The sequence below is a fragment of the Lathamus discolor genome, chromosome W, assembly GCF_037157495.1.
Source record: "Lathamus discolor isolate bLatDis1 chromosome W, bLatDis1.hap1, whole genome shotgun sequence".
Taxonomy (NCBI): domain Eukaryota; kingdom Metazoa; phylum Chordata; class Aves; order Psittaciformes; family Psittacidae; genus Lathamus; species Lathamus discolor.
Window position 1 is genome coordinate 37,599,749 of NC_088908.1, and position 25,341 is coordinate 37,625,089.

The following is a 25,341-nucleotide window of genomic DNA, read 5'->3' on the forward strand; positions in this document are numbered from 1 at the left end:
CTAATGGAAGATACTCTAAATTTCTCCATGCTAATAGATGCCAAAGACAAAAGAGCATTGTTCTGGATTTGGGATTGTTTCCCCATCTCTTCGCCTAACTACAGGGCAGTACACACTCAATGGACTCCAAGAGGAGGCATGTAGAAACAGGAGTGTTTGGGGGGAACCTGGGTTGAGACAGAAACCCCTGTGTTTGTGGAATGAGAATATATAAAAGGTTCAAAACAAGCTTTTGTTTGCCTCTGTGTGTTTCACTCTTCTCCATCTTGTATTGATCAGCCCTGCCCTTTGTTGCTAATGGGTGGCAGCAAAATCCATGAACAGGCATCCTTGGTATTTCTGGATACTCTAGACAGTCCAGTTCTCTGTTTTTTAATGTTGCTTTCTGAACTCTGATGGATGTTCCACACTGCTGCTCAGTTGATTCACTTCACTTATGCATAATTCAGTATAGTCATATGTGTCCTTAATAGTCATGTCCTTAATTTCAGACTAATGGGCTTTCCTGCAGCCAAGCTACAGAAGGAGCAAAACTCCTTTAGGGTCTGCGGTGTCTTGCACATGGGTCTGTGTCCTGGGTTTACCAGGAGCCGTTTTGCTCCTTCTTAGTAACTGGTGCAAGCTCTGTGTTTTGACTTCCAGCCTGGGCAGAGAGCTGATAACACCGATTGTTTTTAATTGTTGTTAAGTAATGTTTATTCTGGCCAAGGACTTTGTGAGTCTCATGCTCTGCCGGGGACGAGGGGAGGCCGGAAGGAAGCAGAGACAGGACACCTGACCTAAACTAGCCAAAGAGGTATTCCATACCACAGCACGTCATGCCCAGGGAGGTAACTGGGAGTTACCTGGAAGGGCACAGTCTCTCTTCGGGGGTGTCGAACTCGTTCGGCAGTGGTATCGTATTCTCTTGTGTCGTGGTTTAAACCAATCCACACAGGTCGTCCACTCACCCCCCCCCCCCGACCCTCCCCACTCCCGGAGGGATGGGGAGGAAAATCAGGAGAATGTAACTCCCACGGGTTGAGATAAGAACAGCCCAGTAACTAAGGTATAACACAAACCACTGCTGCTACCACAAATGATAATATTGATAAGAGAAAATAACAAGAGAATACGATACCACCGCCGAACGAGTTCGACCCCCCCCGAAGAGCCAGAGCCTGCCCCTTCCGGGTAACTTCCAGTTCCCCCTCCAGGCATGACGTGCTATGGTATGGAATACCTCCTTGGCTAGTTCGGGTCAGGTGTCCTGTCTCTGCTTCCTCCCGGCCTCCCTCGTCCCCAGCAGAGCATGAGACTCACAGAGTCCTTGGCCAGAATAAACATTACCTAGCAACAATTAAAAACAATCGGTATTATCAGCTCTCTGCCCAGGCTGGAAGTCAAAACACAGAGCTTGCACCAGTTACTAAGAAGGAGCAAAACGGCTCCTGGTAAACCCAGGACAGTATCCACCCCTTATTCCATACCATTCACATCATGCTCAGATCCCACATTTTTCAGTATACCATCAGTCTTATCTCAGTACACTCTTAGTGCATAGACCAGTCCTTATAAAGCTGCTGAGTCCATTCGGTCCATGATGTCAGGTTCCATCCTTTGTAACAGTCTTTTCAGGGCAGGAAAAGCTGTGTGCAGTGTTGGATTGTTGCCTGCTGGTGATAATTCTTCACTGCAGAACTTGTCTGGTTCTATCAGAATTCATTCTTTGTTGGGATGACGGTTGGAGGGAAGTCAGGGCCAGTCACTGGTAACCTGAAAACATCTAATTGATGGTCTCTAAAAGTATTACACAGCAGGCAACAGCACACAATTAAGTTCATTGGCTGTTTTCCCCTAAAATCAAATCCCCTTGAGGTATACATCGGACTTCCCCATCTTCTCGCATTACCCACCAAGTATATCCGGGTCCCTGAGCAAAAGCAATCCCACGAGTGGGTTTGCCTTTACCTGAAGCAGGAATAACCCAGACTGTCTTCCCCAGCAAATTCTTCATATGCACCACAGGAACTTTGTCCCCCTCTATCATATGTAAAAGTTCTGACTGGGCTGGGCCAGCTCTATTGACTGATCCTCTAGTGTTAACCAACCAGGTGGCCTTTGGTAAGTGTGTATCCCAATGCTTGAAAGTTCCCCCACCCATTGCTCTCAGTGTGGTTTTTAACAGCCCATTGTACCGTTCGATTTTCCCAGAGGCTGGTGCATGGTAAGGGATGTGATATACCCACTCAATGCCATGCTCTTTGGCCCAAGTGTCTATAAGGTTATTCCGGAAATGAGTCCCATTGTCTGACTCAATTCTCTCTGGGGTGCCATGTCGCCACAAAATCTGTTTCTCAAGGCCCAGGATAGTATTCCGGGCGGTGGTGTGGGGCACAGCGTATGTTTCAAGCCATCCGGTGGTTGCTTCCACCATGGTAAGGACATGACGCTTGCCTTGGCGGGTTGGTGGGAGTGTGATATAGTCAATCTGCCAGGCCTCCCCATATTTGTACTTCAGCCATCGTCCTCCATACCAGAGAGGCTTTAACCGTTTGGCTTGTTTAATTGCAGCACATGTTTCACAGTCATGAATAACCTGGGCAATAGTGTCCATTGTTAAGTCCACCCCTCGGTCACGGGCCCATCTGTATGTTGCATCTCTGCCCTGATGGCCTGAAGCGTCATGGGCCCACCGGGCCAAAAATAATTCACCTTTACGTTGCCAGTCTAAGTCCATCTGAGCCACTTCAATTTTAGCAGCTTTATCCACTTGTTGGTTGTTCTGGTGTTCCTCAGTGGCCCGACTCTTGGGTACATGTGCATCTACATGGCGTACCTTCACCACCAGGTTCTGCACCCGGGCAGCGATATCTTGCCACAGTGCAGCAGCCCAGATGGGTTTACCTCTTTGTTGCCAGTTGCTTCGCTTCCATTGCTGCAACCATCCCCACAGCGCATTTGCCACCATCCATGAGTCAGTGTAGAGATAAAGTACTGGCCACTTTTCTCGTTCAGCAATGTCCAGGGCCAGCTGGATGGCTTTCACCTCGGCAAATTGACTTGATTCGCCCTCTCCCTCCGCAGTTTCTGCAACTTGTCGCCGAGGACTCCATACGGCTGCCTTCCATCTCCGATGCTTTCCCACAATACGGCAGGACCCATCAGTAAACAAGGCATACTGTTTTTCACTTTCTGACAGTTCGTTATATGGTGGAGCCTCTTCAGCACGCATCACCTCCTCCTCTGGTGACATTCCAAAATCTTTGCCCTCTGGCCAGTCCATGATGACTTCTAGAATGCCTGGACGACTAGGATTTCCTATTCGAGCACGCTGTGTAATTAGTGCAGCCCATTTACTCCATGTAGCATCAGTTGCGTGGTGTGTAGAGGAGACCCTGCCTTTGAACATCCAGCCCAGTACAGGCAACCGGGGTGCCAGGAGGAGCTGTGCTTGGAGCTGGGGTAGCTGTGCTGTTTGTTGCAGCCAAAGTTTGGGTAGCAACTGTACTTGTCGCTGAGGATGGTGTAGCCGCTGTACTTGGAGCTGGGGTAGCCGTGCTGTCTATTGCAGCCAGAGTTTGGGTAGCGACTGTACTCGTCGCTGGGGGTGGTGTAGCTGCTGTACTTGGAGCTGGAGTAGCTGCACTGACTGTTGCTTTGCCCTCAGATGCAGGGGCATTTTTTTCCTTTTGAAGGTGCTGGATAGTGTTGAACAAAGCCCTGTAAGCATAGGCCAAGCCCCAGCACGTTGCCATGATTTGTCCATCTCTGGTATGGCCAGACTGACCACACACCTCATTTAAGTGTTTTACTAATTCTTCCGGATTTTGCACTTGTTCGGTGGTGAAATTCCAAAGTACTGGAGGAGCCCACTGACCTAGATACTTGCCCATGCTATCCCACACACCCTGCCACTCATGGCTGTCCAGCCCCGGGGAAAATCTCTTGGTCCTCCTATATCGTCGTTTAACCCCAGACAAGGCCCAAACCTGACTCTGCTTAACTCTTGAAATCAGACGAGATGGTTGTGGGCAAAACACACTCCGTATGCGGGCCAACATGGAAATCCCCATCACAATCAGGAAACAGGTCTCAACAATATTAAAAGGCCATTCAAGAACTTCAAAACTCTCAAATGATGCTGTAGCTGGTCTGAGAGGGGGACTAAGAGGGTAAAAGAGTGTTTCCTTCGCAGGTTGACCACCCGAGAAGGAGGAAAAAGATGTGAAATTGCTAAGCACCTGTATTATATACCTCCCAAAGTATAAAGGTGGTGACCACACTGGGAGCATAAGACCGATCAGTTTCATGATCAATGATTCTATTGTATTGCAAGTCATTATAAAAAAATACAATGAGATAAAAACCTTAGCCCACGCCCCACACTTGAAAAACATTACCACAGCAAATACCGGCTCTATGTAATGTACAGAGTTCTGAACCTGTGAGACCCAGAGGAACAGCTTTGAGAGCCAATAAATCAGCATTGTGATGAGTGACTATTAATCTGGTCAGATCTGTCGTTATCTCAACCCTTCGTGCCCCACGTTGGGCGCCAAAAAGAACTGTCGTGGTTTAAACCAATCCACACAGGTCGTCCACTCACCCCCCCCCCCCGACCCTCCCCACTCCCGGAGGGATGGGGAGGAAAATCAGGAGAATGTAACTCCCACGGGTTGAGATAAGAACAGCCCAGTAACTAAGGTATAACACAAACCACTGCTGCTACCACAAATGATAATATTGATAAGAGAAAATAACAAGAGAATACGATACCACCGCCGAACGAGTTCGACCCCCCCCGAAGAGCCAGAGCCTGCCCCTTCCGGGTAACTTCCAGTTCCCCCTCCAGGCATGACGTGCTATGGTATGGAATACCTCCTTGGCTAGTTCGGGTCAGGTGTCCTGTCTCTGCTTCCTCCCGGCCTCCCTCGTCCCCAGCAGAGCATGAGACTCACAGAGTCCTTGGCCAGAATAAACATTACCTAGCAACAATTAAAAACAATCGGTATTATCAGCTCTCTGCCCAGGCTGGAAGTCAAAACACAGAGCTTGCACCAGTTACTAAGAAGGAGCAAAACGGCTCCTGGTAAACCCAGGACATCTTGTTATTTTCTCTTACCAATATTATCATTGGTGACAGCAGTAGTGATTTGTGTTATACCTTAGTTACTGGGCTGTTCTTATCTCAACCCGTGGAAGTTATATTCTCTTGATTCTCCTCCCCATCCCTCTGGGAGTGGGGAGGGTCGGGGGGGGGGTGTGGTGTGTGAGTGGACAAGCTGTGTGGATCAATTTAAACCATGACAGTCTGGCTGGAGTTAATACTAAATAGCAAAGTGTTCAGGAATGGGTCACTTCTAGCATGTCATTACTGCACTGCTAAGTATTTCTCATTACAGCAGAGGCAGGGCAAAATGTAGAGCTGCTGCCAAGGGGTTTTCCTTATTATTGGAGAGCCCTTATCTCCTCTTCAAGCCCCATGCTTGGCAGTCAGGAAGGAAGCTTACCGGGATCAAAGAAGATGATGGCTTTAAGGCAAGTGTACACTTTGTCATCAATCCTGATGTCACAGAATCACAGAATCCCAAGGGTTGGAAGGGACCTAAAAAGATCATCTAGTCCAACCCCCCTGCAAGAGCAGGGTAACCTACAGTACATCACACAGGAACTTGTCCAGGCGGGCCTTGAATATCTCCAGTGTAGGAGACTCCACAACCCCCCTGGGCAACCTGTTCCAGTGCTCTGTCACTCTTACAGTAAAGAAGTTCTTCCTGATGTTAACGTGGAACTTCCTATGCTCCAGTTTACACCCATTGCCCCTTGTCCTATCACTGGATATCACTGAAAAAAGCCTAGCTCCATCATCCTGACACCTACCCTTCACATATTTGTAAACATTGATGAGGTCACCCCTCAGTCTCCTCTTTTGCAAGCTAAAGAGACCCAGCTCCCTCAGCCTCTCCTCATAAGGGAGATGTTCCACTCCCTTAATCATCTTTGTGGCTCTGCGCTGGACTCCTTCAAGCAATTCCCTGTCCTTCTTGAACAGAGGGGCCCAGAACTGGACGCAATATTCCAGATGCGGCCTCACCAAGGCTGAGTAGAGGGGGAGGAGAACCTCTCTTGACCTACTAACCACTCCCTTTCTAATGCACCCTAAGATGCCATTTGCCTTCTTGGCCACAAGAGCACATTGCTGGCTCATGGTCATCCTCCTATCCACCAGGACCCCCAGGTCCCTTTCCCCTTCACTACTTTCCAGCAGGTCAACCCCCAACCTGTACTGGTACATGGGGTTGTTCTTCCCCAGATGCAAGACTCTACACTTGCCCTTGTTAAATTTCATCAAGTTTCTCCCCGCCCAACTCTCCAGCCTGTCCAGGTCTCGCTGAATGGCAGCACAGTCCTCTGGTGTGTCAGCCACTCCTCCCAGTTTTGTGTCATCAGCAAACTTGCTGAGGGTGCACTCAGTTCCCTCATCCAGGTCATTGATGAAAATATTAAACAGCACCGGTCCCAGCACCGACCCCTGGGGAACTCCACTAGTCACAGACCTCCAGCTAGATTCTGCGCCATTGACCACAACACTCTGCCTTCTTCCTTTCAACCAGTTCTCGATCCACCTCACTACTTGATCGTCAAGCCCACACTTCTTTAGCTTATCTATGAGGATGCTGTGGGAGACAGTATCAAATGCCTTACTGAAATCAAGAAAAACTACATCTACCGCTCTACCATCATCCCTCCACCTAGTCACTTCCTCATAGAAGGCTATAAGGTTGGTCATACATGACTTCCCCCTCATAAAACCATGTTGGCTGTTCTTAATGACCCCCTCATCCTTGATATGCCTAGTGATGGAGTCAAGAATAAGTTGTTCCATCATCTTTCCAGGGATGGAGGTAAGGCTGACTGGTCTATAATTACCCGGGTCCTCCTTCTTGCCCTTCTTATAGACTGGTGTGACCTTTGCCATCCGCCAATCCTCAGGCACCTCGCCCGTTTCCCACGACTTACCAAAGATGATGGAGAGTGGCCTAGCAATGACCTCCGCCAGCTCCCTCAGCACCCGTGGGTGCATTCCATCCGGACCCATCGATTTACAGATGTCCAGTTTGCATAGCTTATCCCTAACCCAATCCTCATCTACCAAAGCAAACTCCTCCTTTGTCCTGACTCCTTCTGGGGCTATAGAAATCCGGGGCCCTCGGGGAGAGTCTGCAGGAGTAAAGACAGAGGCAAAGAAGGCATTCAGCACCTCTGCCTTCTTTATATCCTCTGTCTCCAGGGTACCCACTTCGTTCAGCAGTGGGCCTATACTGCCTCTTGTTTTAGTTTTATTTGCTATGTATTTGAAGAAGCCCTTTCTATTGTCTTTAACCCGACTAGCAAGATTGAGTTCCAAGGAGGCCTTAGCTGTCCTAATTGCCTCCCTACATCCTCTAACAACTGTCCTATATTCCTCCCAAGCGGCCAGGGCTTCACTAACTCATCCAAGTTTCTGGTGGCCACATGAGAGATTTCCAGTTCTGGGCAGTGCATTGGGATGATGAAGTCATTCCCTGGGAGACAAGAGAAATCCACTGTCAGACTTTTGCTCTAGCTCTGCAGACCCGATCACATCCAGAAGTTACCCAAGGCATGTTGCCAAATAGTGCCTGTGCCCATGTGAAGCAGATTTCCAGTGTGCAGCTTCATACTCAGATTCACAATTGAGAAGCAAGCCATGGATCTCATTCTTTGGTCCTTAATTATCTCATGTGCACATCATGCACCCAGACTGTACTCAAAACCTGCTCCATGTACTGCTCTGGTTTACCCTCTGTTATACCTGCATCTGTTTGCAAGTGGTGTGGCATCTCTATTTTTGGTGTGTGCTTTTTTAAACAAAGTTCTCCCTTCCTCTTTCCTTTAATGTGTGGCTTTCAAGGCCAGTATTCTCATTTTTCCAAGAATAATCCCACCTGTGTTTTTGGTGGCAGAGAGCTACACAGAAAAGAAATACCTATTTGCACTTTCTGCTAAGTTTTTAAGCAGCAATACCCAAAATACCTCATTGCCTGTGTCCTGGCAATTTCAGTTAGAAAAACAAGGCTACTCAGTTTGAGATGCCATTTAAATATTGGGGAGTTTCTCATCCACCAATCCAAAGGGAATGTAAGGGAATAGTTGCAAAAGTCCCAGTGAATTTGCTTGCTCCTTTTTACGCTTCTCCAGAGACCTTCTCAAGCACTTAAATCTCAAGCCAGATGTGCAGACCATGCCCAGGAGTGCAGAGAGGATTGCAGGCAGGCAGGATACTTGTCAATGATTTGGTGGTGTGAATTATAAAAGCAGGAGTGTATTTCACTATGATACCTAATAACAGAAAATCAGTGTATGGTATGGACCACTTGGCTACCCCAAGGAGCAGATGTTCCCCTGCATGGGCTCTGAGCAAGGCAACCTGGAGGTGGCACAGAAGGAAGAAATAATATTACATTTGAAAAGCAGAGAACAATGGTGAGCTGTTGCTGTTTAGATTAAGCCAAATTCAGTGTTAGCTTAGTGTAATGGATGGGAACCTAGCTGAGACTTGATTCTCTCTCATGACTGAGAGGCATAACAAAGTATGTTTTTTGTCACAGTGCATTTGGCAGAGTATATATGTTTATGCTCATTGTGACTGTCAGAAAGAGGCAGGAAAACTGAGGTGTGCAGCTCTTCTATGACCTTCATACTTGGCTGCACCAGGATGTCTGGCCAATGCTCTCAGCATGGACAACAGTGAGATCATGAGAAACTACACAGTCCCACAGGTAAAACAATTACAGAGATGGCATAAAGCTGGTTGTTTTTCTAAGGGTATAAAAACAGGACCCTCCTGTGGCTAAATTCAAAGCCTTACCACACGGTAGTTGTGCCATGTAGGAATTTTCCCAGTTACCTGAGACTCCTGGTATTGGCTGCAGCAGGGCTTCCCAGCTGGAAGTGTGGACCTGGATGATGATTCAGTGGTATTTGGTGATGTATTTCTTCTTAATCTCTGTTCTCTCTATGCAGTAACAATTTGATGCATTGCTAATTTTCCTCTGTAGTTTACTGATATATATATCTTATTTGCTTAATTGTATTTTTTTATTATACACATAGATATATACCTGATTCACATTAGTGTGCTTGTTTGCTTTAGTGTGCTTATTGGCTTTAGTGTACTTGTTTAATAAACTGTGCATATTATACAGCTACTGTGTAGTCATTTTGTGGCAGACCCTGCCTGTCAGCAGAACACTTAGATATGTTACATCTACAGATAATATACTATTAGGGGTAATTAGAAATATTAGTAGTTGTCGTGGTTTAAACAAAGTCAGCCATAAACCGTACAGCCCATCCACTCACTCCCCCACTTCTTGCCCTCCCCCTGCTCCTGGAGGGACGGAGAGGAGAATCAAAAAGAATGCAACTCCCACGGGTTGAGATAAGAACAGCTTAGTAACTAAGGTATAACAGAAATCACTACTGCTACCACCAATAATAATAATGATAAAGGAAATAACAAGAGGAAAGAATACAACACCTCAACACCAGCTGACCAATAACTCGCCCCACTCCCCCCAACTGAGCACCGACCGATACCTCATCCAACCCTGCAGTCCCCTAACCCTTACGGGTAACTCTGTTACCTCCCTGGTCATGACGTGCTGTGGTATGGAATACCTCTTTGGCTAGTTTGGGTCAGGTGTCCTGTCTCTGCTTCCTCCCGGCCTCCCTTCATCCCCAGCAGAGCATGAGACTCACTAAGTCCTTGGCCAGAATAAACATTACTTAACAACAATTAAAAATAATCGGTGTTATCAGCTCTCTGCCCAGGCTGGAAGTCAAAACACAGAGCTTGCACCAGTTACTAAGAAGGAGCAAAACGGCTCCTGGTAAACCCAGGACAGTAGTATACCTTCACTTTTCAGAAGTGCCACATTCATGGCAAACTAAATAAAAAATTGTTTTCAACTGAAATAACTGAAAGAGGGTCTTGAATAATTTGAGTTTTTATGAAAGAAATGGCTTTTATATTCAACTATCAAGTACTAATAAAGGGAAAATTAGTCTTTGTTGACTGGGACTTTTTTGACAATGACATTTTTTGGTCCTTGTGTAGACTGGAGTGATCAACTCTATCATATTTAGGGGACTTTGGCTACTTGACTTATTTTTAACCAATCCCTTGTCCTTTCTTATTATTTCTCTCCTGATAGTTTACTGCTCTGCATAGGGTGTTTATGTCAGATTCCCCTGTTGAATGGTATGGCTGGGAATTCCTATCAAAGGCAGTGGCTTTGCAGGGAAGAGGCATTTGCATTTTACCTGGTCAACAAGTGGGAGCTCACAAAACACTGGGATGTATTTTGCCCATTCAGCCAGCACCAGAAGCTGCTGTTTTATGGATGCACACACATCATTGACGGTTGTACCTATCTTCGTGGCAATGTCCGCACTGTGCACAGGATTCAGTGATGAATACTGAAAGAGAAGTAACCCTGTAGGGACCAGATTAGTGCTTTCTTGCCATCTTGTATAGCAACAATTAGAATCATAGACTCATAGACTCATAGACTCATAGAATAGTTAGGGTTGGAAAGGACCTCAAGATCATCTAGTTCCAAGCTCCCTGCCATGGGCAGTGACACCTCACAATAAACCATGGAACCCAAGGCTCTGTCCAACCTGGCCTTGAACACTGCCAGGGATGGAGCATTCACAACCTCCCTGGGCTACCCATTCCAGTGCCTCACCACCCTTGCAGTAAAAAATTTCTTCCTTATATCCAATCTAAACTTCCCCTGTTTAAGTTTGAACCCGTTACACCTTGTCCTATCACTACAGTTCCTAATGAATAGTTCCTCCCCAGCATCCCTATTGCCCCCTTCAGATACTGGAAGGCTGATATGAGGTCTCCATGCAGACTTCTCCGGGCTGAGCATACAAGCTTTCTCAGCCTGTCTTCATATGGGAGGTGCTCTGGTCCCCAGATCATCCTCGTGGCCCTCCTCTGGACTTGTTCCAACAGTTCCATGTCCTTTGTATGATGAGGGCACCAGAACTGTACACAATACATCCAGGTGAAGTCTCACGAGAGCAGAGTAGAGAGGCAGGATCACCTCCTTCCACCTGCTGGTCACGCTCCTTTTGATGCAGCCCAGGACACAGTTGGCTTTCTGGGCTGCAAGCACACACTGCCGGCTCATGTTCATTTTCTCATCAACCAACACCCCCAAGTCCTTGTCTGCAGGGCTGCTCTGGATCTCTTCTCTGCCCAACCTGTAGCTGTGCCTGGGATTGCTCCAACACAGGTGTAGGACCTTCTACTTGTCATGGTTAAACTTCGTGAGTTTGGCATCAGCCCACCTTACAAGTGTATCAAGGTACCCCTGGATAGCATTCCTTCCCTCCAGTGTATCAACCGAACCACACACCTTGGTATCATCAGCAAGCTTGCTGAGAATGTACTCAATCCCACTGTCCATGTCACCAACAAAGATGTTGAACAAGACTGGTCCCAGCACCGATCCCTTAAGGACACCACTCGTTACTGGTCTCCAGCCAGACATCGAGCCATTGACCACAACTCTTTGTGTGCGGCCATCCAGCCAGTTCTTTATCCACTGAGTGGTCCATCTCTCAAAATGATGTCTCTCCAATTTAGAGACAAGGATGTCGTATGGGACAGTGCTGAACACTGTACACAAGTCGAGGTAGATCATAGAGTCATAGAATAGTTAGGGTTGGAAAGGACCTTAAGATAATCTAGTTCCAACCCACCTGCCATGGGCAGGGATGCCTCACACTAAACCATGTCACCCAAGGCTCTGTCCAACCTGGACTTGAACACTGCCAGGGATGGAGCATTCACAACTTCCTTGGGCAACACATTCCAGTGCCTCACCACCCTAACAGTCAAGAATTTCTTCCTTATATCCAATCTAAACTTCCCCTGTTTAAGTTTGAACCCGTTACACCTTGTCCTGTCACTACAGTCCCTAATGAAGAGTCCCTCCCCAGCATCCCTATAGGCCCCCTTCAGATACTGGAAGGCTGCTATGAGGTTGCCATGCAGCCTTTTCTTCTCCAGGCTGAACAGCCCCAACTTTCTCAGCTTATCTTCATACGGGAGGTGCTCCAGTCCCCTGATCATCCTCGTGGCCCTCCTCTGGACTTGTTCCAGCAGTTCCATGTCCTTTTTATGTTGAGGACATCAGAACTGTACACAATACTCCAGGGGAGGTCTCATGAGAGCAGAGTAGAGGGGCAGGATCACCTCCTTCGACCTGCTTGCCATGCTCGTTTTGATGCAGCCCAGGATACGGTTGGCTTTCTGGGTTGCGAGCACACACTGCCGGCCCATGTTCATTTTCTCATTGACCAGCACCCCCAAGTCCTTCTCTGCAGGGCCGCTCTGAATCTCTTCTCTGCCCAACCTGTAGCTGTGCCTGGGATTGCTCCGACCCAGGTGGAGGACCTTGCACTTGTCATGGTTGAACTTCATAAGGTTGGCATCAGCCCACCTTACAAGCGTGTTAAGGTCCCTCTGGATGGCATCAGTTCCCTCCAGCATATCAACCGAACCACACAGCCTGGTGTCATCAGCAAACTTGCTGAGAACGTACTCAATCCCACTGTCCAATGTCACCGACTAGGATGTTAAACAAGACCGGTCCCAACACGGATCCCTGAGGGACACCACTTGTTACTGGTCTCCAGCCGGACATTGAGCCATTGACCACAACTCTTTGTGTGTGGCCATCCAGCCAGTTCTTTATCCACCGAGTGGTCCATCCATTGAGTTGATATCTCTCCAATTTAGAGAGAAGGATGTCATGTGGGACAGTGTCAAACGCTTTGCACAAGTCCAGGTAGATGACATCAACTGCCTTACCCTCATCCATCAATTCTGTAGCCCCATCATAGAAGGCCACCAAATTTTTCAGGCAGGATTTCCCCTTAGTGAAGCCATGCTGGCTGTCACCAAGCATCTTGTTGTTTTTCATGTGCCTTAGCATGCCTTCCAGGAGAATGTGCTCCAAGATTTTACCAGGCACAGAGGTGAGACTGTCTGGTCTGTAATTCCGTGTGTCATCCATTTTCCCCTTCTTGAAAATGGGGTTTGTATTTCCCTTTTTCCAGTTGTCAGGAACTTCACCTGACTGCCATGCTTTTTCAAATATAATGGCCAGTGGCTTAGCAACTTCATTCACCAGCTCCATTAGGACCCGCGGATGGATTCCATCAGGTCCCATGGACTTGTGTACGTTCAGGTTCTTAAGTTGGCCTCGAACCAGGTCCTCTCCTACAGTGGGCCCAAGGTCTTCATTCTCACAGTCCCTGCATCTGCCTTCCAAGACTTGGGCGGTGTGGTCAGTGATGTGCCAGTGATGACTGAGGCAAAAACGTCACTGAGAACCTCAGCCTTCTCCAAATCCTGTGTAGCCAGTTCTCCTGACAGCTTTCAGAGAGGGCCCACATTGTCCCTAGTTTGTCTTTTATTTTCAATGTACCTAAATGTACCTATAGAATCCCTTCATGTTATCTTTCACATCCCTAGCCAAGTTTAATTTTAACTGAGCCTTAGGTTTCCTAACTTGGTCCCTATCTTTCTGGACAATGTCCCTATATTCTTCCCAGGCCACCTATCCTTGCTTCCACCTTTTATAAGCCTCTTTTTTCCGTCAGCTTTTCCTCAGCAGCTCCTTATCCATCCATAGAGGTCTCCTGGCCTTCCTGCTGCACTTCCTTCTAGTTGGGATGCAACACTCCTGAGCTTGGAGCAGGTGATCCTTGAATAGCAACCAACAGTCTTGGGCCCCCCAGCCCTCTAGGGATATATCCCATGGAACCTTACTAAGCAGGCTCCTGAAGAGGCCAAAGTCTGCTCTTTTGTAGTCCAGGGCAGTGAGCTTGTTACACGCTCTTCTCACTGTCCTGAGGATCTCGAACTCGACCATCTCATGATCGCTGCAACCAAGGCTTCCCTGGAGTGTCACATTTCCAATGAGCCCTTCCCTGTTTGTGAGCACCGTATCAAGCATGGCACCTCTCCTTGTCATCTCCTCTATTACTTACAGAAGGAATTTGTCTTCCACACAATTGAGGAACCTCCTGGATTGCTTGTGCCAGGCCATACCGTCCCACCAACAGATAACAGGGTGTTTGAAGTCCCCCATGAGAACAAGGGCCTGCAAGCATGAGGCTGCTCCTATCTGTCTATAGAGTGTTTCATTAATAACATGGACAGCTTTCACAGATGGTCACCTCATCATGTCATTGACAAGACATTTGCCATTTTGGTTGCACACTTATTTGTTCAGCAGTGTGTATTGTCCAACGTACAGCCCATGGTGAGCTTCCACGAGGTGATGCCTGGTCCCAACAGACCTCCCTCCTCTGCCTCCTTCTCCATTCTCCAGGCTGGCTCAGGAAAAATCTGATTGACATTCCCGTTCCTAGTAGTAGCCAGCAGCACTGGGTCTCAGGTTTCCATCAGCCACTTGAGCCAGCCAAATGCATCCAGCCTTTCTCCCCCAAGTTGCTGTCTGGGACATGAAAAACCCATTTCAATCTCTAAAGAGCTGCATGATGGGGAGAGGGCTAAACCAGTAATTTTTGAAAAGGAAGTGGATGCATTGCTACATGTAGTATGCAACATCTGGACTATATGCTTCAGTGGAGAAAGGATATTTGCATAAGAATTTAAAGGATGCTCAGGATGAAATTTATTGTGGAACATGAAATGAAAAAGCAATCAGCATTAGCTGAAGATCAACAATTTTATTAGTTTTTGTTTTATGTCTTAACATTGTAGCCCTGCTAAAGCTACAAGACATAATCGACCTTGTCAGGAACATTATGTTCTGAGCAGGACAGAGTATGCAGCAAGGAGGGATAAACTGCTGCATGAAATGACACATGTTTGTAGGTTGCAGCAACAATTTAGGCTGGGGCAAAGGGGACCTGGGGTCTGAAGCATCCTTCAGAATTTCAGCTTTGCATCTGCTCCTTGCAGGACACGTTGCCTTGATAATGCACCGAGGATTTTTACTGTCTGGTTTTGGCTGTCTCTAAGGCATTTTCTTCCCCGTGGCTTTGTGCAAGAGCCATCCAAGGGCAGAAAAAGGTCCAGCCCTAGTTGGTTTAGTGAGTCCATAACCACGTATGGAATAGCTGAAGGACACATACTTTATTTGGAGAGCTGTCCCCGCATTTCATACCTGCTGTATAGCCTCTGCCTGAGTGAGCACGTTGATGGAGAGTGAGCACGTTGATGGAGAGTGAGCTGTTGTCCTTGTAGCTGCTCCTGCGAACACTGATTCTGTCACGCTCATTCTGCACAGCTGAAATGAGAGCAAGCAGTGGTTGTGTTAGCAAGAAATTTCCCACACAACTCATGGCTGCTGTAACTTGTGGTTCCCAAACAGGAGTGGATGGGGCTTTAGTGCCTGCAAGAGCATCCACTCTTGTTGGATGCTGTAATAAGATTAAACAGGCCCCGGAGGAGGAGGAAAGGCCACCAGAGAGGGAGAAGACCAAGCACAGGAGCAACAGGATGAGATAAAGCCATTTGGCTGTCAGAGCAACCCTTATGGGATGTTAGCTTGTCCCACTGTGTTTGATGCAGCTCAGGGGGGTTTGGGGGTATGATGTCAACCCTTTTCACTTGGCAATACACCTACACTGCTGGAGTCCTGGGCTCAAATACCCTCTTTGCCATGTCTGCACAGAGGACTCCTCTCCTGAGCTCCTGGTACAGAATCACAGAATCCCAAGGGTTGGAAGGGACCTAAAAAGATCATCTAGTCCAAAAAACTTGTCTCTATATGAATGTTTCAAATGTCTCTGTTTGAAGGTGTATTGCCATGGGGGTATAGCTCAGTGGTAGAGCATTTAACTGCAGATCAAGAGGTCCCTGGTTCAACTCCAGGTGCCCCCTCTTTAGCTGCTTTTAGTCCCTCTTCTCTTCCAGAGTCTGCTCACAGACAGTACAGAGACTTTCTTACCCTTGTGCGCTCTTGGAAATCACTTGATCTTTTTTTGCTGAGCGTGAAATCAGTTTGCCACGTACAGCAGGATGTTCTTGAGGTTACATCTCATCTTACCACAGCACTGGAGAAAACCATCCTCTGATCCCACCTCAAAGCAGCCTTGATGTGTCCCCTGCCTCTGAGGCATCAAAGGTGGCAGTCCCTAGCAGATATCACCACCCACAGTGAGCAGGAAGAATCACCTCATGAAGGAAGCTTAAGTTCACCTATTTGCCTTAAAACCATTACCTTAGCCTTGTCCATCACGCTGCTGATTTCAATGAGCATGCAACCCTGATGCATTGCTGGCACATAGCAGATGGAACACACCAAGCCAGGGTCTGGCTCCAGCTCTGCTGGTGTCCTGTGCAAAACACTGCTGCAAATCAGCTCTGAGTGTCCTGACTATTAATAACAGTGATAAAACACACCTTGGACACACCACAGTCAAGTGAAGATCAGCCCTGTTTTTTTTGCAAACAGAAAGGTATGGCCATGCCATGGTGAATTAGAAAATAATCCTATTCATTTTCTCATGCCCATTCCAGCCTTTAAAGCATCCTTTTCCCTCAAGCACAAGCTACATCTAGCCCCATGCTCCATCAACCCTGCATGTTGAACTGAAGGGATTTATTGCACTTTGACAGCTTATTTTTGCAACTCAGGCTCCAAGAGCTGACTTGCCTCTACTACAGCCATGAAGTAAAACAGTAGCAGAGAAAAAAGCAGGATTAGTCCAACCTTGGTTTTAGCATTAGTTTCTCCCACAAGCCCTATTGTCCCCCTCCAGCAGCCAAGAAGGCCATATGGGGCTGGAGGAAGGAGGAGACTTAGCATTTTCCTGACAGCTTATATGTCTTGCCTATGTACATCTTGGAAAGGCAATTGTCAGGTCCTTAAAGCAGAGAAAGCAGGAAGATTTACCATGTGGTGATAATGCAGCACATCCCTCCTCCTTCATACATCAATTCCAGGCTCCTTTTAATTTTATTTAGGGGGAATGACTCAGACATAGCTGTCAAAGCATAACTCACTCTGTGCTTTAACCCCTTGGATGTGAAACAGAGCAGTTTTGACTCAAAAGTGGCCACTGGAGAAGATTATTTCAGCAATTTTTTTTTTCAGTCATCAAAACAATTTCACCATCACTCTGTTGCCACTCTGCCTGGCTACTGGGCCTTATTTTAGAGGAAGCATCACTCTTTGCAAGGGGCACATTTCTCTGAGTTCATGGAAAGGAGGAGCCTTACTCTCAATGGGGACCCGCTCACTGCTGAGCTGGTCCAGCCATCAAAGCCATTTGTCACTGTAGAGCCAGCCTTGCCTGAATGGCTGCAAGGGGCTGAATGGATGGAAGACACATATTACTGGAGTCTTTTCAGGCTATGGATACTATGTAGAGGAAATTACACACCAAGCTAGAGAAAAAAAACCCACAAAAACACTACAGCCCTTGGAAGGCTCTGCTAACTTACCTTAGGCAACAGCATACATTACCCTATGCATGGGGGGGGGGGGGGGTTGTGTGTGATGGAAAAGGCTGTTCACCTGCCAGGGATCCCCACCACTCTGAAGGTGAAGGTGGCTGTAGGAACCATAATCTATGATTAATCTTCAAAATAGATTAAACCTTCACATCTTTTTTGGTACACCAGAAAGATAGAAGCAGCATCCAGCATTGAGTAGAAACAAGCCTGCCTGAATCCATGTCATCACTGACATCCTTGGAAAGTCCCCACCTAACTTTCTATGCTTGGTTTAATATCAGATGCTCCCCCATGTAGTTGTCTGAGGGCAACAGGGCTCTCTTTTCCCACTTATGAGAAAAGGTACAGATTTTGCTTTTCCAAAAGAGTTACACATCTTATTTTAGGTAAGTCCTAGGAACACAGGCAGACCTGGTCCTAGACCCCAATGTCAGACCCCTTTAAGAAGCCTCAGCCTGTTTTTCTCCTGGGTCCTTTTATGATACATATTTCAGTGCTTCCCTCATGCTCTGATAAGCAAAATCTTCAAAATCTTCAAGTGTAAGTGGATGGTATAGACTGACTTTCTCAAGGTGATTTAGATGTTATCACTGAAAGTACCTAAGATGTGATGGAATTAGATACAAAAGGGAGTTAATCTTTTACCTGCCTTGAACACCACCAGGGATGGAACATTCACAACCTCCCTGGACAACCCATTCCAGTGCCTCACCACCCTAACAGGAAAGAATTTCTTCTTTATATCCAATTTAAACTTCCCCTGTTTAAGTTTGAACCCATTACCCCTTGTCCTATCTACAGTCCCTAATGAAGAGTCCCTCCCCAGCATCCCTATTGCCCCCCTTCAGATACTGGAAGGCTGATATGAGGTCTCGACGCAGCCTTCTCTTCTCCAGGCTGAACAGCCCCAACTTTCTCAGCTTATCTTCATACGGGAGGTGCTCCAGTCCCCTGATCATCCTCGTGGCCCTCCTCTGGACTTGTTCCAGCAGTTTCATGTCCTTTTTATGTTGAGGACACCAGAACTGCACACAATACTCCAGGTGAGGTCTCATGAGAGCAGAGTAGAGGGGCAGGATCACCTCCTTCGACCTGCTTGCCCATGTTCCTTTTGATGCAGCCCAGGATACAGTTGGCTTCCTGGGCTGTGAGCGCACACTGCCGGCTCATGTCCATTTTCTCATCGACCAACACCCCCAAGTCCTTCTCTGCAGGGCTGCTCTGGATCTCTTCTCTGCCCAACCTGTAGCTGTGCCTGGGATTGCTCCCTGAAGAAGCCTTTGCAGCCATCACAGCTGGATGCCCCATAGTGTTTGCCAGTTGCCCAGTCCCTGCAGATGGAGCTCAGGGAGCTGATGCTGTTTGTGAGCAGGTTGGTATTTGTTGATTCAGTTGTGATGGTCTCTGAGGGCAGACAACAGCGACCATTTGACCCCTCTCTGATGGAAACCAGAATCAGCTGAGAGCAAGTTACTTTTTTTCAAGCAAAGTATGTACTGAGCCAGGCTCACACACGTGTGCACACACAATATGTGTTGCTAGTAAAGCCTCCAGGTTGAGGGTCATGCTTTTCTCAACCTCAGCTGAGAGCAACCCAGTTGCTTTGCTTCTGGTATTGTTTTTTTCCTTTGCTTCAGCAAACAGAGAGATTTCAAGCTGCATAACCCAACATGCTCATGTGAATTTAACAGTTACCACTACTTTTCTTGACAGATGCACTGAAACCTTACCTGGATGTGAGATAAATGCTTTTGAGGGATGGGGAGCCACCTTCTCTGTTAGACACCTGGAGAACATGGTTCAAAGTTGGTTCCTACAGAAGGCAATGAAAAGAGTTACATTAACTTGAACAAAATGGAAAACAGAGAAGAGACAGCAGAGGCAGGAAGGATGAGCTACTTTATGTACATGACGGAGGTGTTGGAAGTAAGGTTGTTCTTGAGAGATCCTCTGCAGCTGGAAGACAGAGACAGCAGCTCCCACAGGGATCACTTCAGTTCTTCTAAGTGTGTTCCTGCTCTGATCAGCCCATTGCTTTACACTGGAAAAGCAATAGAGGAGTGCAGGAAGATTGACCTTCTAAATTAGGGGCCTAAAATTATGTAATATGAATACCCTCTGTCATGTCCTCTGTTTGCACCTACTTGTTTGGGGCAGGAATAGCTCTGCCCTTGCCTGGCCTGGGCTGTGTGTATACACTGCTGAAAACTCCCCTTTAAGGTTCTCCCTTGACCTTAACCACCAGACTTGATGCCCTCTTAATCCTAATTTTAGGCACAGCTTGGGGAAGAAAAAAAAGGAGACACTTGAGAAGACACAGACAGTGTTTACATCTCACCAAGAGGAGGAATGCTTGTGGAGTCTGTCCTAACCTGGGCACTCACTGCAGAACTGTTTTATGACTTTATCACACCTCTTAGAGCATGTTCTCTGCAAGGGAGCAGACCTCATGCTACAGTGACCTCAGCAAAGTCTCTGGGACAAGACACATCCTGCTTTGCATAAGGGACAGGCAGTGACGAGAAAAGCTCAGCTGCTATAAGCATTGAGCAATGACAAATCTTAGAGAAAATTACTCAAAGGGGAGTGTCGTGGTTTAAACCGAGCCACACAGCTCGTTCACTCGCTCCCCCTCTTTCTCCCTCTTTCTTTTCTTCCCCTCCCCTCCCCGCTCCCGGAGGGATGGGGAGGAGAATTGAGAGAATGTAACTCCCACGGGTTGAGATAAGAACAGCCCAGTAACTAAGGTATAACACAAATCATTACTGCTACCACCAATTATAATAATGATAAGAGAAAATAACAAGAGAAGAGAATACAACACCTCACCAACGGCTGACCGATAACTCGCCCCACTCTGACCGAGCACCGACCAATACCTAGTCCAACCCTGCAGTGCACTAGCCCTTCCGGGTAATTCCCCGTTACATCCTGGGCATGACGTGCTGTGGCATAGAATACCTCTTTGGCTAGTTTGGGTCAGGTGTCCTGTCTCTGCTTCCTCCCGGCTTTCCCTCCTCCCTGGCAGAGCATGAGGCTCAGAAAGTCCTTGGTCAGACTAAAACATTTGTGTTATCAGCTCTGTTCTCAGGCCGAAAGTCAAAACACAGCGCTGCACCAGCTACTAAGAAGGAGAAAAATGACTGCTACTGCTAAACCCAGGACAGGGAGGAATTGGCATCTGATCTGGATGGTCTCGAGAAAGCTTTATAATGCGTAAAAATAGCTCTGGGTAATTCACACACAACATGTATATATACAGAGAGAAGGCTTTTTTTGTGTATGAATACACATAAAAAATTTAGAGTGAAAATATTTGCTATGCAATGAAAATTGTAATCAAAAGTAAAAAAAAAAGACAAAAAAAGCTTTAGTTTTTAAAAAACTGGATGATTTTTTAGCTAAGGCTAAGATATTTTTAGCTAGGACTTCACAAACTCAAAGGTCAGTCTTCCTTTCACCCCCCCCTCAGAAACCCCTTTTAGTCTGTATTTCACCTTCTAAAATATTGATGAATAAATATTTAGGTTTTAGCAAGATGGGAGCAACATGACAAAAAAGAATGACATCATCAAAATCATTCTTAGGTCATCATGAAAGGAATTGAGGCATACCTGTTCCCCAAATCCATGTAAAATGCTCCGCAGCTCTGACATTTGTCAGTAAGTGGCACTTGGGTCCTTTGGGAACATTTTCAGTGTCAGAGGTCCCTAATGGTAATTTACATTGATTTTCAGGTTTTATTACAATGATAATTTTATTTTGACTTATATACCACAGTATTAAATGAGCTGTACTAGAATATTCCTTCAAGGATAACTGATAAACTTTTGTGCATCTGTTGCTCCATTTATTTTTTTGAAGGAACATATGACCATAAACAAATGCACTGAGTGAGCAAATTTCATAGTTCAGGACCAGATTTCAACATCACACCCATATTGATAATCAGGACTGACTTGTTATGGAAGGTGGTGTTGGAGTGAATCTAAGTGGCATTTCTATTTGAAACAGATGTCAGTGCCCTGTTCCAAACTACTCCAGCACAAAAGCAGCCCTGAAGAGTAACAGAACTTTGCTGAAGGTTAAACAGTTTTATTTTTTTCCTCTCCCTGCTTTGTTACATCACTTTCTGAGTCACAGCTGCAATTCAGCTGTGATCTATTCAAGGCTGGGACTGAGTTTTATTAACATCAGGAGAAATATAGCTCACTTTGAGGTGTCCTCACATCTGCTCAACACTGTTCATTATCACAATAAAGAAGACACATGCCCCAGACAAGAGCCAGAAATCTCTACCTGTTTTCTTCATCACCTTGTGTTGGTGAGTTGCATACAGAGATGTCCTGGGTTCAGCAGTAGCAGTCATTTTTCTCCTTCTTAGTAGCTGGTGCAGTACTGTGTTTTTGACTTTCAGCCTGGGAACAATGCTGATAACACTGATGTTTTTAGTTGTTGCTAAGTAATGTTTACTCTGACCAAGGACTTTCTGAGTCTCATGCTCTGCCAGAGAGAAGAGGAAGCCAGAAGGAAGCAGAGACAGGACACCTGACCCAAACTAGCCAAAGAGGTATTCCATACCACAGCACATCATGCCCAGGATGTAGAACTGGGGGCAGTTACCCTGAAGGGCTATATCACTGCTCAAGTCGGGCTCGATATCGGTCAGCGTGTGATGAGCGGTTGTATTCTCTTCCCTTGTTATTTCCCTTATCATTATTATTACTGGTGGTAGCAGTAGTGGTTTTATGTTATGTTTTATGTTATACCTTAGTTACTGTGCTGTTCTTATCTCAACCTGTAGGAAGGAGTTACATTCTTCCTATTCTCCTCCCCATCCCTCTGGGAGCTGGGGGGGGGAAGGGGGAAGGGGGGGAGTGAGAGAGAGACTGCGTGGTCTGAGTTACTGGCTGGGCTTATACCACTACAAGAGGTAACTGCATTTCTTGCAAAACACCTTGTTGGTTTTCCAGTGAGGTGGCAGGACAAGTGGTGTCTGTCCTTTCCTTGGCATTGACTCACTTGCACAGGCAGCTCAGGTGTATGGATAATCAAAGGCAAAATTGGAGGGTATAACAGAGTCTTCCCAGTTTGTAAATTGATGTCAGTCCTTCTCCATATGGGCATATAGAATATATATGGAATATATTTTCTATTTATTTCTTTTTTTTTTACTCAGTGAGGCTGGATATAGCTGGAGGATGCAGGGGAAAAGGGAGAAGGGAGAAAAAAAAGTTATGTTTAATAAAAATAGTATGAATGTTCAAAGACAGTGCTGTGGGAATGAATCTCTATGATTTCTCGTATGTACTGTAGAGAATACAGAGGGCAGGCTCTGACAAACACATGGTCCCAGTAAGACAACATGCTTATTTCTAGAAATAAAAATTTGATGGTTTTGGGAATGCTTTTTAGACAAGATGAAGTACAGAAAAGATAAGAACTCTTTGACACTAGACCATGTTGCCCAAGGCTCTGTCCAACCTGGCCTTGAACACTGCCAGGGATGGAACATTTACCACTTCTTTGGGCAATCAGTGCCTCACCACCCTCACAGTAAAGAACTTCTTCCTTATATCCTATCTGAACTTATCCTGTTTGAAACCATTACCCTATTGCTACAGTCCCTGATGAAGAGTCCTTCTCCAGCACCCTTGTAGGCCCCCTTCAGATATTGGAAGGCTGCTATGAGGTCACCACACAGCCTTCTCTTCTCCAGGTTGAACAGCCCTAGCTTTCTTAATCTGTCTTCATATGGGAGGTGCTCCAGCCCAATGTTCAGGTGGTTTTCAAGTACCAGAAGCAATAGTAGCCATAAACTTACCTACTTGAGAGAGGGTGTCTAGATAGAAACAATAATTGAAAGATAAAAGTTAGTACAGCCTTTTTTCTGGGTGAGGTATAATTAGAAACAGTATGCTTCTGAGATTATAAACAATGTGAAATCATATCATTAGCATATAATGACAATGACATGACAGATTTATCTAGACCAGATGTCTATTACATTGGTTCCCTCCTTTCATGGGTGTAGTTTCTTATGGTACATATCACTGAATGATAACTGTGATACAGTTAACAGCAAAATCTCTCTTTACATTTTCAGGTATTTCTTATTACAATGAACATTACATGTTGACAGTGCTGTGACTTTCATAGTATAGTGAGGGCCTGCTTGTTTTTCCTGGTATCTCCTAAAAACATTTTGTCTATGTAGTGATTATTCATAAAATAAAAATAGTTAAAAAAAATTCTTGAGTAGCATCTTTCTATTAAAAAAAAAAAAAAAACACCAGTCCAATTAATTTACTGTGTTTTAATTTCACCACACGTTTAAAAAGCAGGACAGTCATGCAGGTACCTATTAGGAGTGTCAATATCATGGCAGCCTAAGGTGAAGGTCACAGGACTGATCATGGAGGATGCTGATGAGGTTTAAGGCTGACATTCAGCATCCTATGGTGCTTGGGAGCAACCATATGGACCATCATCAGTTCCAGACTCACCCACTCTCTGAATAGGTGGAAACCCAAAACAGGCAAATTACTCTGACAGTGACATTGAAGATGAACCATTTATTTCTTCCAGAGGTGAAAGAGGCATATGAAACAGGTATATGAACAAGGAAGGGGAAATGAGATTCTGCTCTAGTCTTACCCCCTGCTCACTTCTCTACAGCCCTCAGAAGGCCCCTCCACCCCCAGCTGATACCATTCCTATTAAAGCTAATGTCAACTGACCAAGAAAAAAAACATCCCCCCCCGAAGTAAACCAAAATCATCAACATGTTTTGGGGTTGTCTTGGTGGCAGTTTTGTATTAGCACTCGTTTCATTCCCTGCTGAAAACCCATTCTTCAGTAGCTGTGCCTTAAAGATCTCCAGGTATAACAGAGATCCTTTAGAGTCCAAACTCACCAAGTATGAGGTTGTTCAGAGACATACCAAATTTCTGGAGCAGTCCTGAGTCACACTCTGAGGTGGTGAACAAAATCTGAGTAAGGACATCGTCTTTTCTCTGCGATGACTTAACAGCATCTCCAGCAGGGATGGCATGAACCATGCAGACTTCAAGTCTCCCTGATGAACATCACATGATGGAGAATGATGTGATGGACATGGGAAAACATCACCCATCATACAAGAGGATGGAAAAGAGAAAAGCAAAAGTTCAGGACTTTCACTTCTTTTCTCTTCAAACTTTACAGCTTTACTGCTGTCAAACACACTTATTCATTTTGCTTTTAGATAAATTAGATTCAATTTCCCATAACAACCCTTGAGGGAAAATAGAAAAATTAGCAAGTTCTAATCACTATGCTGAAGAAAATTCCTTTAGGATTACAAAACCCCAACAAAACAAAAAACGCACCAAAAGAACTTTTTCCACCAGGTTTCAATGATTTATTCTGGTCTTTACAAATTATCAAGCACAAATCACACAAAGACCCTACTGCCAGCAATGAATTCAGGTTGAGTAATTAATTAAATTCCCAGTTATTTCACTGATATACTGACTATTCAGAGCAGATGAAGCCTGAATAGTATTTGGGGAACAAATCTAAGATGCTTTACATTCTCCTGATGACCAAAGGTGAACCTGATAGCTTGTACTTTCTGAGTTTATATAACTTTCATTCATGGCGACAGAGTATTTGGCCAAGGCCAGAATTTCAGAAGTGCTAAGTGTTCATTTAAGTTTCTAAGAACAAAACCAGCCTGAATTTCAGATCTGTTGAGAAATGGGAGCTCCCACTGGGAATTATAACTGGATTTGCAAAGGTATCTTTATGTAGCCACAGGTCACTGGTGTCTTAGA

General features: G+C 45.9%; 1 protein-coding gene and 1 non-coding gene across 2 annotated transcripts in view; one reads left to right on the top strand and one right to left on the bottom strand.

The window, feature by feature from the left end:
• Positions 1-24,585, bottom strand: part of LOC136004227 (hepatocyte nuclear factor 4-beta-like) — a 44,508-nt gene extending 19,923 nt beyond the window's left edge. Inside the window, 6 exon segments of the mRNA XM_065660528.1 lie at positions 5,493-5,560; positions 7,463-7,547; positions 8,344-8,431; positions 10,330-10,502; positions 15,258-15,350; positions 24,441-24,585. Coding sequence (XP_065516600.1) covers positions 5,493-5,560; positions 7,463-7,547; positions 8,344-8,431; positions 10,330-10,502; positions 15,258-15,350; positions 24,441-24,585 — 652 coding nt within the window.
• On the top strand, positions 15,875-15,946 carry TRNAC-GCA (transfer RNA cysteine (anticodon GCA)). The gene has a single exon. It is a non-coding gene; the product is annotated as a tRNA-Cys (tRNA).
• Positions 24,586-25,341: the final 756 nt, after the last annotated feature.